Genomic DNA, 18,889 nt, shown 5'->3' with positions numbered 1-18,889 from the left:
CTGTCTTTGACTCGGGGACGATCTATTTGAGACTATAGACTATATAGATCTGGCTTGAATGAATCCATGACACACATTAACATTACAGTACAGAACGGCTCTTTCTGAATATTATCCTGAACATTGTATAAGCATTCGTTCGTTTCATGTGTCACTGAACGGATAAGAGGCTCTCAGGCGTAAACGTCACATGCTTTTGAATCTCTCGGAGAGTCCTTCACATTAAACTCAGTCTACGGCATAAAGCATAAACTCACTTCATTTTGATGCATTTTTCAGAAAACAAGACTCAATATCTAATGTCGTTTTGCTTCTCAAGTAGCCTGGCAAGCCAGACCTACATCAAGATGTTGGGTCTGGCAACTCACCATAGACACGGCTCAATCCGAGGGGTGGGATAAACGGCTGTCTTTCAAGTTTCCTCTGCACGCAATAGGACAGCGCTTCAACCAACCAGAGCATTTTCCCAACAGCAGAGCTGGTTGATAGATTCAACTTTTGCCATATTTGGCCGGCAAAACTACGAACACATCTTCCTTTTTTTAAGAATGACTTAAGTGCCGTTCTATGCTCTTTTCTCAAAGAAAAACCTAACTCCAAGTCCTCCAGAGTCGCGGACAAAGCCGATTCGAAAGATGTTCTCCAGCAGCAGCCGCCATTCTTTGTTTTCAAGTAGCAGGGGGAACCGTCGCAACTCTGTCATCATTATGTTAAGCCCGCCCCGCCTACTCTAAACACGACGTGATTGGCCTGACCCAATTTAGGTTTTTGCAGCTCGAAAGTCAATGGAGAATTGCTAGACTGCCCTGGCTGCAAAATACATTTTGCTGCCGCTAGGGAGCGTCTAGATTTCTAGGCTACTTCTCAAGTATATGTATTTTTAATTTTTATTTACCAGAAAGTCTGAGCTGCTGTTTTCCATACAGTGAAAATGGATGTTGATTTATTCTGACTCTAAAATGGACAAAAACACAATAAAAGCATCATAAAGTTACTCCATTTGACTCATGCACTGTATTCCAAGTTTTCTGAAACCATATTACCACTTTTCCACCAAGTTGGTGCCGGTTCGGAGCCGGTGCCTACTCGCGAACCAGTTCTTTGTGTTTCGACAGCCAAAGAACCGGTTCTCGGCCAGGAAAATTGGTTCCAAAGCGGCACCAACTCTTTGCTGGACTAGAACCGTTCTTTTACCACGTCATGCTTGCGTCGGGGGCTGGGGGCGGGGGTATTCTCGAACTTCTTCTCGAACGTAACCTCCGTCTATAGTAATCCAGACGAGCAGCACAAATGTGTACTAAACGTCTTCTTCTGACCCCAATATAGGATCGGAAAGCCAGGAGAAACATTTGCAGAAAGACGATGTAGTCCGCCATTGTAATTGGTATGCTTGAAGTTGGCGCAAGCGTTTCTAGGAAAGCTCAGACGTATGGCGACGTACACAGTGACGTAACGACGTCGTTCGCTGGGCTCTCTAGTCAGTGGAAAAACAAACAGGTTCTGAGATGGTTCGCAAGTTGAACCGACTTTGAACCAGCACCAGTTCCGAACCAGTTCTTTTTTGGTTGAAAAGGGGTATATGATGCTTTTCTGTGAAGAAGAGATTTAAGGCTCGTTCACACCAAGAACAATACCTATATTAGCGTCCACACCAGCTCACAATATCCTTCTGTTTATTGAATTATATTATATATTATATTCTGCAGGTTTGCCGTCTGCCGCTTGAAATGCTCGATGGATTCTGATTGATTGTTAATGCTTTTATTGTTCATCAGCTGGAAAAAAAAAAATGTCTGAAAGTGATTCCAACATGTCGTTCCTCTGTGCCGTTATCGTTATAGTTGTGGCGTGAACTCTGCTATTCTTTTATAATTAGAATGATATTTAATACTAGGCTAAATCTTAAACATAATAGTTATCGGTCCTTGTTGTAAACAGACTTTTTACATCACTGATGCTCTTTCACTCCATCAAAGTTCTGAGATGTCGTTGTCATTTATGCTCAGATAACAGATTTGACAGACTTTTAATTTTTGTGTGAACTATTCCTTTAAATGTGAGTGAGGTCAGTGGAGAGGGAGTCGCTGCAGATGCAGTGTGTGTGTGTGTGTGTGTGTGTGTTCAGTCACAAGACACAGCAGAGCTTCACTTCTTCAAATCCAGCCTCCGTCATGACAGCAGGGGACGGTAAGATCTCATGAACATTACTGCGTTTAGTTCAGCAGCGCCGGGTGTGTGTTAAAGATGTTTGTTTCTGTGATCTAATGCATGTTAGGATCCAGTGTTTCAGGGTTTCAGCTCATAGTCGCCCTCGTTTCTATTCAGGTGCGAGTTTTAGCATCTTCTGAACGTCTTGAGCTCATCTCGTGTCTCTTAAGCTGGATGTTTCTTAAGCTCATATGGGCTGCGACTTGGAATCAACATCATTAGCGTATTAATGCTGTTTTAACGGCTCGTTTGCTGGCTCAGTTCATGTGAGTTTCACGTCTCAGGTATCTGAGGTGCTCTGAAGTATTCATGATCATCAACTCAATATTTGATACTCTTACTTTCACACGACTTCAGGGTCCTGGGATGTTTAGAGGGTTTCTGATAGCGTTCGCTGCTCTCACATTCAGGCTTTTCACAGGGAAATGTTCCCGTTATCACCTTTGGCCCCGTTTACACCTGGGATTTACATCTCAAATGTGACCACTAGTGATCGGATTTCTATCTTTAAGGGGACGGTCTCGGATTTTGTGACGAACATAACATGCATCAGCGTAGTGACTTATATAATGCACAAAATAAAAATGCACAGCAAAGTTTGCACAAATTCCCTAATATACTGTGTAGTAATAAATAATACATATATTTATTACTTCATATATAAATCCCTAATAAATATATTGCTTGTCAGGTCACATGCATTTCTGACCGGCTGTTGCATAACCCGCTTACACTAGTATTACAAGTTAATCATCTCATTTTTTTTCTTGAAGGTCATAACTTTTATTAAAGTCAGTTGCATAAACTTTTGGATTGATCTAATTTTAGATAAAAAAGATGACTAGACAGTCTGAACATCATGCAAATTGAACATTTTAGACCCCATTTACACTTAGATATTAGATATTTTATAGGATTGCAATAGTTCTACTTCTCTGAGAAAATTTGAAAATGTTTTTTTAATCAAATTAATCCAAATTTAGTTTTTAGAATTTTACATTTTAAATATATTTTAAGTATCTATTATCAAATTTAATAACTCAAGTGGATTGCAATATATTTCTACTCGTCTGAGGAAATTACTAATACTCTTGAAAAGTTTTTTTTATTTTTAAATCAAGTTAATACAAATGTAGTTTTAGATTGAATTCGGAAAAATGGGTCATGAATATCTTCTATTAAATTGTAATAACTCATGTATAGTTTTCACCATGAGCATAGCCAAAGAAACTGGCACAAACACATCTATTTAATGAACAAATGAATGAACCGAGACAGATCTTCATACCAGTTAATCGAGTTAAACACTAAAGCTATATGCATTAAATTTAGCGCTAGTTATAATTGATGCTTGACTTTTCAAACACACAAATAAAATCCGTTTTAAAACCATAGTCAGTTCAAATCGATTAGAGTTTGTCTCGTCGTGCTTCATAAACAGTGACTGTAATGAAGAGAAAATGAGCCTCAGTTTCCTCGGATGTTTGTGTTTTCAGCTGAATGTTGCTTTTGTCCTGCATTTCTCAGCTGCCAATTAACATGCCTGCGGTGAATAGAAGCCTGTGCTTGTGAATCAGAGAGAGACGGGCATCAACCTCAGCATTAGATGTCCGACACCATGAAATCTAACGGAGGTTTGTGCAGTTTAATATGGTCTTTCTGCGCTGTTTCAGGAAAGAGAGCGTGTGTTTACAGCGTCTTGTGTGCGTTTCGTAAGAGTGAAAGTGTGTGTGGGATTCACGCACACACACTTACTGCGCAAAAATAAGCGGCTTTGGATTGGACACACACCGCTGAAATAGGACACTTTTTTTTTTTTTTTACCTCTGGTCGGTCAAACTACTCGTCACTTCATGTGAAACACTTTAAAAGTAGGTTAGAGAATAATTTGGCTGGAAAATGAGAATTGCTGATCAGATATTGTGTGTGTTTGTGCCTTAAGGAGGGAGTAAGATCACTTTGTTTGATGTGTTCATGCACTGTAACATCTGCACACATGCAGATAAGGAAGCGTTTGGGTGATTCACCCCAAAATCAAATGATGAAATTATATTTTGAATTAACAAAAGGAAACTATATATTTTTTATTATTATTATTTTTATTATTGCTGTTTTCATGACAATTAAGCAGATTTAATCTTCAAATTCCCATTAATATAATGAAAAAAAAATGCTGTATTATTTAAATTAAGTGTTTATAGATCATGCATTATTGTTGTTCCATTTGCATCTTTAGTCAGATCTGGATTATTATTGATAAGTAAATCTAATAATAATAATGTGTTTTAATTATACTTTTTTTAGTATCAAATTATATAAATTTTGAATCATCTTCTCTGCGAAACACAGCTCTCTAGAAATTAATAATAATAATTATTATTAATATAAGTATATTATTTTTTAAATTATTTATTTTTATGAAATATTTTATAATTAGTAATTCATATTTTTTATTATTTTTAAATAAATTGATTTAATCTTTTTTACTTTTTTATACATTTAATACATTTTACACAGATTTTAACAGATATTTTATTTGAATTATTACATTTTTATTATGAGATGCCAACTGGACATTCACTGAATTAATCATGCGCTGAAGTGAGGTCATGTGACAACATACTGACACATTTATTTAGATCATGCATTATTGTTGTTCCGTTTGCATCTTTAGTCAGATCTGGATTATTATTGATAATTAAATCTAAAACGAAAACCATATTTTGTCTGCCATTCTGAGTTTTCTGTGAACTACACCATAAATATTGAAAAATGTTTGGTTATGTAACATCCCATCAGTCAGTGAATATTTCTCACATTCCTCTCGTTCGGTCTTAATGGGGATTATGAAGTTGAGCTTCCTTACAGACTTTAATACGGCATCAGTTTCTTAAGCCACAGTCACTTTTTATGTCAGAGGTCAGAATATTTCCATGTGTTTTAAAACTCTAAGTTTTTGCGCTTTGGTTTCAGCCGATTTTCTGAATCACAGGCTCAGGAATCATTAATCATTAATAAGGAAGATCAGTGTGTGGCGTTGGTGAAATCTGGCCTTAAATCACAGGATCAGGACAGAATCTGTCTAATCAGCGCGTGTTCTGCATGCAGAGATGATCATTTACTCATATGACCGTGTTAATAATTTGTGATTTAGATTTTTCAACCGGATCGTGTTTGTGAATCTGTTATATAATGTTTGTTATAAAAGTTTGAGTCTCGTTTTAAGGCCCATTGTGGCATATTGTAATTGCAATTTCAGCAGGAAGTGACGTATATCTAGAGTGCAAACTTGCTTTGTAACACACACTAGCTCATTATCTTCAGTGTTCTGCCCCCTGCTGGCCTGCATGAGCATCTGTGTGTGTATACATTGCTATTACCACAATATTCCTGAATGATCTGATTTCTTCTCTCTTTTATTTGAACTTATAACTGGAGCTCTGATTATTTGTTACACTGTATTAATTTCAGCTATGAAGCCGCTTTACAGAAGACAATGGTATCATTATTCAGGTCACATTTTGTTCTCATCGAATAGCATCTGATAATATTACTGAATATGAATTGTCTTTCTATCAGAAACGCGTCCATCAGTGTGTTTTAGATGTGTTGTGACTCCTTAAAAGTGCTGAGTGTTCTCAGTGTGTGACTGTGTGTTTGTCAGCGCGAGCCGCGAGGTGATGACATCACCAGGAGTCATGATGATGTCATACTTCAGTCAGCTGTTTAGATGAGACACAAACTTCTCTGTGTGTGTGTGTGTGTGTGTGTGTATAGGGTGTGATATTACTATACTGTACTATTAATATTTCTGCAGTATGCAGTATACATTTTCATTATGTGAATTTTCTGTTCACATGGAGTACCTAGTACCTACTTCTCTTTTGCAAAATGTGCTGTTCATGTTCAGTGATGTAGTTTATCCCACAATGCAATGCTCTCAGATTGATTTGTGATGAATAATCCAGGACTGATATCACCAGTAATATATAACCTCTCCCTCTTTGGATCAGACTTCCAAAGGTTAAAGATGCTATGAGTGATTTTTAGGTGTGTTGCTAACTTACACTAAATAATAATAATAATAATAATAATAATACTTATTATTATTATTATTATTATAGTTATATTTATGATTTTGTATTGATTATTATTATAATTAGCCTACCTCCATAACTTTAACTCTCCTCTCTAAACACCTGCCCTCTAGAAACTAATAATAATAATAATAATAATAATGTGTTTTAATTATACTTTTGATATTTTTAAATTACACCTTTAAAAATACATTATTAAAATTAGCCTCCATCAATTTGAATCATCTTCTCTGCAAAACACAGCTCTCTAGAAATGATTAATACTTATTATTATTAATATAAGTATATGATTTTTTTTAATTCATTTATTTATTTTTATGAAATATTTTATAATTAGTCATTCATATTTTTTTTTTTAAATAAATTGATTTAATCTTTTTTACTTTTTTATACATTTAATACATTTTACACAAATTGGAACAGATATTTTATTTTAATTATTACATTTTTATTATGAGATGCCAACTGGACATTCACTGAATTAATCATGCGCTGAAGTGAGGTCATGTGACAACATACTGAAACATTTATCATTACATACTGCATACTGTTTTGTTTCGCATACAGTCTAAAAAATAGTATGCAGTATGCTTGAAGTATTCATGTAGTATGCAGTATTATTGTAGTATGCAGCATGTATGTAGTATACAGTATTATTGTAGTATGCAGCATGCATGTAGTATGCAGTATTATTGTAGTATGCAGTATTGTAGTATGCAGTATTGTAGTATGCAGTATTATTGTAGTATGCAGCATGTATGTAGTATACAGTATTATTGTAGTATGCAGCATGCATGTAGTATGCAGTATTATTGTAGTATGCAGTATGCTTGTAGTATGCAGTAGTATTGTAGTATGCAGTATTGTAGTATGCAGTATTGTAGTATGCAGTATTATTGTAGTATGCAGCATGTATGTAGTATACAGTATTATTGTAGTATGCAGCATGCATGTAGTATGCAGTATTATTGTAGTATGCAGTATGCATGTAGTATGCAGTATTATTGTAGTATGCAGTATGCTTGTAGTATGCAGTAGTATTGTAGTATGCAGTATTGTAGTATGCAGTATTGTAGTATGCAGTATTATTGTAGTATGCAGCATGTATGTAGTATACAGTATTATTGTAGTATGCAGCATGCATGTAGTATGCAGTATTATTGTAGTATGCAGTATGCTTGTAGTATGCAGTATGCTTGTAGTATGCAGTATTATTGTAGTATGCAGTATGCTTGTAGTATGCAGTATTATTGTAGTATGCAGTATGCAGTATTATTGTAGTATGCAGTATTGTAGTATGCTGTATTATTGTAGTATGCAGTATTATAGTATGCAGTATTATTGTAGTATGCAGTATGCTTGTAGTAAGTAGTATGCTTGAAGTGTTCATGCATATGCTGTTTGCATATGCTGCAACTGCTGCTCATAACAGCAACTGCTGTTCATAATATGCTGTTTGCATATTACGTACTGCTGTAATATGTCATTGCATATTACGTACTGCTGTAATATGTCATGCGGCGTCGCGTTATCAACCAGGCAGAACAATCCTCCCATCCACCATAGATAATTTCTCAAATTGCTTATCTAATCTGTCTCAGCTGCTGCCTGAACCCAAACAAACAGATGAACTAGAAGAACTAACTAGCACTATGAGCACCATTCTCTCTAGAACATTGGATGTGGTTGCACCTATTAAATTAAAAAAGGTCAGAGAGAAATATAAAGCACCATGGTATAACAATACTACGCATGTTTTAAAGAGAGAAACCCGTATTTTAGAGCGTAAATGGAAACAAACTAATTTAGAGGTCTTTAGAATCGCGTGGAAAGACAGTATGTCACGTTATAAAAAGGCCCTAAAAGCTGCCAGGGCTGAGCACCTCCGCAAACTAATAGAAAACAACCAAAACAATCCAAGGTTTCTATTTAACACCGTGGCTAGACTAACAAATAAACAGACGTCACCCGAACAAAATATCCCGTTACAGTTCAGTAGTAATGATTTCATGAACTTCTTCACTGAGAAAATAGAAAGCATCAGAACCACAATTATAAACGTTCAATCTTCAATCGCGCCTTACAATTCAGCTTCAATTATCACCCCGAAAGAACAATTACAGTGCTTTACAACTATAGAACAAAAAGAGTTAAATAAACTTATCACTTCATCTAAAACAACAACATGTTTATTAGATCCTATACCAACTAAACTACTGAAAGAAGTGTTATCTGTAGTGGAAGAGCCTCTCCTCAATATTATTAACTCGTCTTTATCTTTAGGTCATGTTCCAAGAACATTTAAACTGGCAGTTATAAAACCTCTCATTAAGAAACCACAATTAGATCATAATAATCTAGCAAATTATAGACCCATTTCAAATCTTCCATTTATGTCTAAAATATTAGAAAAAGTGGTGTCCGCTCAACTGGGCTCTTTCTTGCAACAAAATGATATCTATGAAAAGTTTCAGTCTGGATTCAGACCGCATCATAGCACTGAAACTGCGCTCGTTAAAATCACAAATGATTTACTTTTAGCTTCTGACCAAGGCTGTATCTCAATACTAGTTTTACTTGATCTTAGTGCTGCGTTCGATACTATAGATCACACAATACTCTTAGATCGACTACAAAATTATACTGGTGTTCAAGGACAAGCACTAAGCTGGTTCAAATCATACCTATCTGACCGCTACCATTTTGTCTATTTAAATGGAGAAAAATCGATCATAACTCCAGTAAACTATGGAGTGCCGCAGGGATCTGTATTAGGCCCTCTGTTATTTTCAATATATATGATGCCACTTGGAAATATTATAAGGAAACATGGAATTAGTTTCCATTGTTATGCTGATGACACTCAAATATATATTTCATCACGGCCGGATGAAAACGCTACATTTTCCAAATTGACAGAGTGTGTTAAAGATATAAAAGATTGGATGACGCGTAATTTTCTTTTATTAAATCCAGACAAGACAGAGGTAATACTTATCGGTTCAAAAAACCGCCCAAAAAACCTCGCACAATACAACTTTAACATCATAGGATGTCCTGTTACTTTATCCTCTACAGTAAAAGACCTGGGTGTTATACTCGATTGCAACCTGTCTTTTGAAAATCATATTTCTTATGTTACAAAAACAGCCTTTTTCCACCTTAGAAACATTGCTAAGCTACGTAATATGCTATCAGTTTCTGATGCAGAAAAGTTAGTTCATGCATTCATGACCTCGAGACTGGATTACTGTAATGCTTTATTAGCTGGTTGTCCTGCATCCTCAATAAACAAGCTACAGTTAGTCCAAAATGCCGCCGCTAGAGTTCTTACGAGATCAAGAAAATATGATCATATAACACCGATTTTATCATCACTGCATTGGTTACCTATAAAGTTCCGTATTAATTACAAGGTATTGCTACTGACTTATAAAGCCCTAAACGGCTTAGCTCCAGTCTATTTAACGGATCTTCTATCGCCCTATAATCCATCGCGCTCTTTGAGATCACTAAATTCAAGGCTTTTGGTCATACCTAGGATATCCAGAACCACCAAAGGAGGGAGAGCATTTTCACATTTGGCTCCAAAACTCTGGAATAGTCTTCCTGATACTGTTCGTTGCTCAGACTCGCTCTCCCAGTTTAAAACTAGATTAAAGTCGCATCTCTTCAGCCAGGCATTCATATAATCCTACAGTTCAAACTACAATCCGGCCTCTATCCAATGCCAGAGGAGAACTGGCCCCCGACTGAGCCTGGGTTCTCCCAAGGTTTTTTTTTTTCTCCATTAAGGCACCTGATGGAGTTTTAGGACACCATTAGGTCACTTGATGGAGTTTTAGGACACCATTAGGTCACCTGATGGAGTTTTAGGACACCATTAGGTCACTTGATGGAGTTTTTCGGTTCCTTGCCACTGTTGCCTTTGGCTTGCTCAGTTGGGGATATTTTGGGGATATTTAATTTAATTTTATCAATCAATAAATTCCTCTTGAAACAAACTTTGTTGTATTATTTAAATTTAATACTGTGAAGCTGCTTTGATGCAATCTGTATTGTGAAAAGCGCTATACAAATAAACTTGACTTGACTTGACTTGACTTAAGCAGTATTACTGTAGTAAGCAGTATGCTTGTAGTATGCTGTATTATTATTGTAGTATGTAGTATTATTGTAGTAAGCAGTATTATTGTAGTATGCTGTATTATTATTGTAGTATGTAGTATTATTGTAGTAAGCAGTATTATTGTAGTATGCTGTATTATTATTGTAGTATGTAGTATTATTGTAGTAAGCAGTATTATTATTGTAGTAAGCAGTATTATTGTAGTATGCTGTATTATTATTGTAGTATGTAGTATTATTGTAGTAAGCAGTATTATTATTGTAGTAAGCAGTATTATTATTGTAGTAAGCAGTATTATTATTGTAGTATGCAGCATGCATGTAGAATGCAGTATTATTGTAGTATGCAGTACGCTTGTAATAGCAGTATGCTTGTAGTAAGCAGTATTATTGTAGTAAGCAGTATGCTTGTAGTATGTAGTATTATTGTAGTATGCTCTATTATTATTGTAGTATGTAGTATTATTGTAGTATGCAGTATTATTGTAGTATGCAGTATGCTTGAGATTCATTGTGAACGCAGCCCGTGTGCTTGGCCCCTCCCCCTGCTCTCCTCCACCCAGCGATCTGTGGGCGGGGCTTCATCAGTTATAGATCAGCCCATCATCCTCCAGTTCACACACACACACACACACACACACACGGAGGCAGGGAGGGGTCGAGCTGCCGGTGGAGGCTGTGTCAGAATGAGGCAGCGTTGGAAAGCGTGACGATATGTTGAGGAAGCTGGTGTGTCGGAGGATCTGTGCCTGTAAGTGTACCTATCTGTAGGTCAGGAGGAGTGATAGCAGCTCACATCTGTCTGTCTCTCTGCGCTGTGTGTGTGTGTGTGTGATCTGATAACTGTGATTAAATGCTGCATGTAGACCGTGTGTGTGAGTGTGTGAGGTTTTGCCTTCACAACCTGCGTTATGGAACCTCAATAGTCTCTGCAAGGAAAAATGCTTGATAAAGATATTAAATAAGGTGAGTGAATATATACAAATTCAGACGTGGTTTGTGAGGGTTTAAAGGACAGAAAATGCATTTTCTTGGTGTAAAAATAAGAATTTAAAAACGAATGTGTGTTTATTGGGTTGTAGTTTGCACTTAGCATACAAAATTGATCCCAGAAATTAGATGACAAACCTTTTGGTAGCAGTTTTCGAGTGTATAAACGGTTGCATACTTCTCTTTTAGGGGTCAGTCAAGGGTTTGGGTTAGTCTGTTTATTTATATGAAAATTTGGATGTTCATGGTATGTCCTCATATAGATAGCTGGATAAAAGTGTGTGTGTGTGTATATGTGTGTGTGTGTGTGTGTGTTTATTTCCCTGGAGATTTCTGGAGTAGTTCAGAGCGTGTTAGACCGTCCACAGTGAAGGATTGTGGGAAAGAGGTGTTGACATTAATGCATGATGAATAAGGTTGAGGTGTGTATGTGTGTGTGTTTGCGCACGTGTGTGTGCGCGTGTGTGCATAAATAATTTATGGCGATTGATCGCTGGTCTGGCAGATCTTGGTGCTGGTTCCCTCTCTGGATGGGAATCATCCGTCCACGCAGGGTTTTTCCTGAGCAAAGGAGCTGCTGTCCTTCAGAGCTACACACACACACACACACACACACACACACACACACACACACACACACACACACACACACGTGTATTTTTGCAGTGCAGCAAGAAATATAATGCTTCACTGCAAGTGTTACAGCCTTATCTTGTATGTACACTTTTTAATATTTAGACCACTTCTATTATTGATTGTTACTGATTTGAGTTTCAGAAAGGGTTTATAAACATCATTGCCTGCCCACGCTTTAAATAAGGGATTTGTCTGTCGTTCCTCAGATAAGAACATCGAGGATGAAGATTCGGCGGATGGAGGACGTTCCTCGTCTTCCTCTAAAGGAGCGTCATCGGTGCGTCGAACGGGATCCCTGCGCAGGCCCAGCTCCGCTTCCAGCAGCAAGAGCTCAGGTCAGAGGGACTCTCAGGGGTTTATGTAATTTTTTTTGTGGCATTTTTGCCTTTTTATTGGATGTGACAGTAGCTAGACAGGAAGTGAGGTGGGAGAGAGAGAGGGGGAACGGGATCGGGAAAGGTCCACGAGCCGTGTCTCGAACTCGGGTTGCCTGAAGCGCAGCGGCGCTACATGTCGGCGCACTTGCCCACAAGGCTATCGGGCGCCGACTGGGTTCATGTTATTTTGATGAAACTGATAGGTTTGGTCTTCTGAATGGTCGATCCCAGGGTTCCAGTGTTTTTGTAATAAAAGTAATAAAACATTTTAATTGGATGGAACACCTATTTTTATGCACTTTTTGGTATATCGCATAAAAACACTGGACTTGTTGCTTCTCGTCTCCTCAGGTAAAGAGAGCTCTGGTGCCGGAGCTGTCGATGAAGAAGACTTCATCCGTGCCTTTGAAGATGTGCCGACCGTACAGGCGAGTCAGAAATGCTAATGCTCAACATTCAAATGTTTTGGGGTCAGAAATTAATACTTCTGCATTCAATTGATCAAAAGTGACAGTAAAGACATTTATAATGTTACAAAAGATTTCTATTTCAAATAAATGCTGTTCTTTTGAACTTTCTATTCATCAAAGAATCCTGATAAAAATGTATCACGGTTTCCACAAGCTGTCTTCAACATTGATAATAATCATAAATGTTTCTCGAGCATCAAATCATCATATTAGAATGATTTGTGAAGGATCATGTGACACTGAAGACTGGAGTAATGATGCTGAAAATTCAGCTTTGATCACAGGAATAAAATACATTTGACAATATATTCACATTTATATTACTTTATTTTTGATCAAATAAATGCTGCCTATGTGAGGACAAGACTAAAAAATCTTACAGACCCCAACATTTTGAACAGTAATGTATAAATGCAAAAGAGGTCTCTGAACTTTTTAAGCAATCTTGATATTACTGTAGATACTGATGTTAGTTTGTTCATTTTTAGTAGAGAACTCTCTCATTTGTAGCTCTCTTTAAACACAACTGCTAGCAATCATCATTGGCACGTTTTATCTGTCATGTGGAGCGTCTGTTGGGACGTCCTGTGCCGGTGTGAGAGGACTCTCGGTTCAATGGCTTTTCCATTAGAGATCTCTGGAGAGATGCCAGATTTCAGTGAGTTTGATGACGCTGTTGTTTGACTCACAGATCTACTCCGCTCGAGAGCTCGAGGACTCCATGAACAAGATCCGAGAAATTCTCTCCGATGACAAACATGATTGGGAACAGCGAGTGGCTGCAGTGAGTCATCTCACATTTATTATGGAATAAAACACCTGATTGGTAACCATCTCTCTGGAATACTTGATTGTGATTGGTCAATGGCATCATTCTTTGGTCAGATATTTGCATATAATGACACTAAAGCCCTATTCGGACTGGATTACTTTTACAAGGGTAGATGGAGTAATGTAATTTTACCACAGGACGTCTGTAATATTAATGGACAATTCGCTAAATTCTGCTAAAACTAGCAGAAGTGGGAGAGTAACTCGATTTACACACCGCCGTCACCTTCCTGTTATCATGTGCGCAAACAAATATAACCTATATTTATATATATAAAACAGATATGTCCGGTGGAACGATGTATTAATTAACTTCAGATTGGATTGTGTTGGTAATAGGCACTTAGCTAACGCTAAAAGATGTTTCGTGCCTCTAACAAGTGCTGTCGATCTTCTTCTGATCTGAATGGTGTGTGTGAAACACTTGAGTTTTGCCACAGACTCGTCCCAGCGTCTAGAACACAACTGATGCTTCTTCAAGCGTCTCCATACTTGAAAAACCACGAAAAACTACTTTTAAACAGGAAATATTTACGTACATATTTACAGCGTGTCTATTCACACGGGATTAGCATTACCTGAGGGAATTTTTCCGGACCTTTTTACTGAAGGTAAAAGTCGCTGTAATCTTTACTGACATCAGCCCTATTCAGACTGGACTAGTGTAACATGGAGAGCTGGTGTAAAGTAATAATTACCAGAGCTTCTCTGTGATTTTAGTCCTGTCCGAATGTGCATCTCAGTGATCATTATGGACAATGTCAGTAAAGATTAAGGCGACTTTTACCTTCAGTAAAAAGGTCCGGAAAAATTCCCTCAGGTGATACTAATCCCGTGCGAATAGACCCGCTGTAAATATGTACGTAAATATTCCGTCATTTCCTGTTTAAAAGTAGTTTTTCGTGGTTTTTCAAGTATGGAGACGCTTGAAAAAGCATCAGTTGTGTTCTAGACGCTGGGACGAGTCTGTGGCAAAACTCAAGTGTTTCACACACACCATTCAGATCAGAGAGAAGATCGACAGCACTTGCTAGAGGCACAAAACTTCTTTTAGCGTTAGGTAAGTGGTGCCTATTACCAACACAATCCAATCTGAAGTTAATTAATATATCTTTCTACCGGACATAACAGTTTTATATATATAAATATAGGTTATATGTGTGTGCGCACTTGATATCAGTGTAATACACACATGACGACAGGAGTGACAGCGATGCGCAAATCGAGTTACTCTCCCACTTCTGCTAGTTTTACTGAGATATCTTATCCCATGCGAATTGGCCATTAATATTACAGACGTCCTGTGGTAAAATGACATTACTCCATCTACCCTTATAAAGTAAATCCCGTCCGAATAGGGCTATTGTCCATAATGATCACTGAGATGCACATTCGGACGGGACTAAAATCACAGAGAAGCTCTGGTAATTATAACTTTACCCCACTCTCCATGTTAAACTAGTCCAGTCTGAATAGGGCTTAAGCTGTATTGTCCACTATTTCCTATATAGCCACACTCTGTTTCATCTTACATAATATCCAGATAATTTACACACAAATCAATAGTTTGATCCATAATTTTACTCAATAGTTTAAGAAGCAGGAAAACGTAAAGTCAACTTGTAATTATTGCAAAATAAACCCTTTAAGAGTGCTAAACGTCAAGTATGTTTTGTAAAGAAGGATTGTGACCGTATTGTATGTATTGTTTGGTTTGCAGCTAAAGAAAGTGCGTTCTCTGCTGTTGGCCGGCGCCTGCGACTACGACGGCTTTTCCCAGCAGTTACGGCTCCTCGAGGGGTCGTTCAAACTCTCGGCTAAAGATCTGCGCTCGCAGGTGGTGCGCGAGGCCTGTATCACACTGGGGTGAGGACTTTTACATTCATGCATTTAAAGGCACACTATGCAAGATTTGTACCTTAATATAGCAGCTTCTAAATCATTTCGATGGTAAACGAACTCGTAGTAGGGCGGATCATCCCGATAGCAAAGCGGGGGTGGGACGGCGCTGGCAAAACCAGCAATGCAAGTTTGAGAGTTGGCGCCCCGACAAATCTCGCGAGAATCACGACTTGCTTTAGGCACGACGTCACATACATCACCAACATATGGACAATGTCAGTAAAGATTAAGGCGACTTTTACCTTCAGTAAAAAGGTCCGGAAAAATTCCCTCAGGTGATACTAATCCCGTGCGAATAGACCCGCTGTAAATATGTACGTAAATGAAGCAGCCTCTGTGGAAGACACTAGCACGCATTTCAGACGTGAATCATGGCAGAGTCGACGAAGAAGACGAAGAGAGCGCGGTCAGAAGAGTCAAGGAAAACGACGGCTCTGCCTGAGTGGTATTTACGACAGTAATGTTAAATACAAGTTCTCCACAGCGACTCTAGGCGGCGCTGTTTGAGAAAAACGCAAACTGTATAGTGTGCCTTTAAGAGACGCTTTTATCCAAGACAACGGAACAAAAGCAATTTGTCATAATATACAATGGCAGGTCTATTAGACTGTGTTAGGAAGCAAGCTAAAGAATAGCAGACATTTATTGATATATTATATATTCATATGTAATGTTTAAATAAATATTTAATTAATACTTAAAATTCTCACAATGATGAAAAGTATCAATACAAATATTGAATTCTATTTGTATATATTATATACATATTTATATTCATATATATAATTTTTAAAATATATTTTACACTTACAAATTTCCACTATACGTAAAAGTATCAATAAAAGTATTGAAATGTATTTATATATTTATATTCATATATTATGTTTAAAATATATTAGATTAACGCATATAGTTCCTGCAATAATGAAAAGTATAAATCAAAATATTGAATTCTATTTGTATATAATATGTACATATTTATATTCATATATAATTTTTAAAATATATTTAACACTTAAAAATTTCCACTTTATGCAAAAGTATCAATAAGAGTATTGAAATGTATTTATATATAATATTTATATATTTATATTCATATATGTATAATCTTTAATATATATTCAATTAACACTTAAACCTCTTGCAATACTGAAAAGTATCAATAAAAGTATTGAATTGTATTTATTTACAGTATAATATTTATATATTTATATTCATATATAATGTTTAAAATATATTAAATTAATACTTAAAAATTCTGCAATTCTGAAAAATATTGAATTTATATATTTATACATTTACATTCATATGTGATGTTTATTGCATTATATAAATATTATATATAAATATATTTATATTCGTATGTAATGTTTAAAATATTTTAAGTTAACACTTAAAGTTCCTGCAATAATGAAAAGTATCAATGAAATTATTGAATAATATTTATATATAATATTAAAAAATATATTTAATTATTAAATTAATAAAATATGTTTGTTTTTAGAAAAATACTTAAAAGTACTTCATCTCCTTTGATTGTTTTCTGTGATGTAAAGCAATCCTGTTCACTGATAGCATTCAAATGTACCGTAACCGACCACAGTTCTCTATGAGTTGACGCAGTTGCTAGTTTACAGTATACCATCATCTCGCCCAGTTCTAGTTGAAGATAGACTGACTGCTGACTGGTGCTGACAGACTTACTGTAATGAAAAGAATCAATTAGTTTAAGTGGTCTGGTTTCAAACATTGGATGGATTCCAACACTGTAAGATCTGCTTCACTTCATGATAAGGCAGAGAGCGTGAAGGCATAAAGTGTGCATGAATACACTGATGGGCTCCGTCCCAAAACCTGCCTCACTGTCTACATAGGCAACTACCTTAGTTAATGATATGATGCTCTAATACGCATAAAATAAACACATATTGGGTAACAATGCAAAATCCTCTTCAAAGGATACATGCAATACTTTGGCTAAAATGAGGTAAAGGGCCCTATCTTACACCCGGCGCAATGCAGCAGTAACATTATTATTATTATTATTATAAGTATGTTTTGCTAGTTTCAGCCCGACGCAATTATCATTTTCACGTCCTGCGCCACGTTGTTTAAATAGCAAATGCATTTGCGCCCATGGGCTGCTGGTCTGAGAACGAGGTGTGTTCTGGTGCATTGTTGGTACGTCAACAGAAATAGACTGAGCCATTGACCAACTGAAACCTGTTCTAAAGTCAATGGCGCAATATATATATATATATATATATATATATATATATATATATATATATATATATTGTTATTTAAAGAGCGTGTTAGTAATGTAGGCGGGTCCACAACGCACACACACTCTGCTTATTACACACACAGTGACGCACAGCAACACACAAACATGGCAAATATTTCAAATAAAAGGATTACAATGTAAAAGATTATTATTGTGTACATAAAGATATGGTGGAATCCGGCTTGTCCCATAGATGTTCTGCTAGCGCACTTTAACCTCGCGCACGAGCAGATCCGTTTGCGCTCTGGAGACGTGTTCGGTCTTTCCACTATCAAATTCCGTCATGTAAATAGCGAATCCGCCATGGCACGAGCGCAACTGGCATTTAAAGGGAATGGGAGATGAGACTCTGATTGGTTTAACACACGTAAATCCCAAAACACACCCATTAATCATTAAAGGGCACCTATTTTGCCCCTTTTTACAAGATGTAATATTGGTCTTGGGTGTCCCCAGAATGCATTTGTGAAGTTTCAGCACAAAATACCCCACAGTTAATTTATTATAACCATTTGAAAATGTCATTTTTGGGGCCTGTTTTAAAAAGAGCTGTTTTGGAGTGTACCACCTTAAATGTTAATGAGCTGCATATCCCCGCCCTGCTGCTGGACCCAGATGATGAAGAGACACGAATGAGAATGGACTAAACGTCTCGGAATGGTTATTTGATACATTTATGTACTTACAAAGTTTTAATCGCGTCCCTTTTGCAATTATGGATGTGCAACACACACACACACACACACACACACACGAACTGTGATAACGTTCGCGCAATTTTTTGAAACTACACACACACACACACACACACACACACAAATACTGTGATAACGTTTGCTAAGTACAAACGATTTATTTCTTTTTTTCTTAAGGGGAGGGAGATAGACGTTTATATACTGTCTATGGAGATAGAGCAGATCTTAATTTATTTACATTTGTAAATGCTGCAAAAATGATAGCCTA

The 18,889-nt window shown here is 36.8% G+C and overlaps 1 protein-coding gene and 1 long non-coding RNA gene across 2 annotated transcripts in view; both read left to right on the top strand.

Annotated features, from left to right (window-relative positions):
• Positions 1-18,889, top strand: part of LOC309488022 (CLIP-associating protein 1) — a 77,121-nt gene that overhangs the window by 18,512 nt on the left and 39,720 nt on the right. The window contains exons 9-12 of the mRNA XM_082156046.1: positions 12,266-12,394; positions 12,788-12,864; positions 13,598-13,690; positions 15,458-15,603. Coding sequence (XP_082012172.1) covers positions 12,266-12,394; positions 12,788-12,864; positions 13,598-13,690; positions 15,458-15,603 — 445 coding nt within the window. The remainder of the gene's footprint in view (positions 1-12,265; positions 12,395-12,787; positions 12,865-13,597; positions 13,691-15,457; positions 15,604-18,889) is intronic.
• Positions 17,774-18,889, top strand: part of LOC309488059 — a 1,706-nt gene continuing 590 nt past the window's right edge. The window contains exons 1-2 of the long non-coding RNA XR_014202006.1: positions 17,774-17,809; positions 18,158-18,889. The exon at positions 18,158-18,889 is cut by the window's right edge and continues 590 nt beyond it. This is a non-coding gene — a long non-coding RNA (uncharacterized lncRNA). The remainder of the gene's footprint in view (positions 17,810-18,157) is intronic.

The sequence above is a fragment of the Leuciscus leuciscus genome, assembly GCF_965113295.1.
Source record: "Leuciscus leuciscus genome assembly, chromosome: 23".
NCBI classification, from domain to species: domain Eukaryota; kingdom Metazoa; phylum Chordata; class Actinopteri; order Cypriniformes; family Leuciscidae; genus Leuciscus; species Leuciscus leuciscus.
This window is presented reverse-complemented; position numbering and strand designations above follow the sequence as displayed.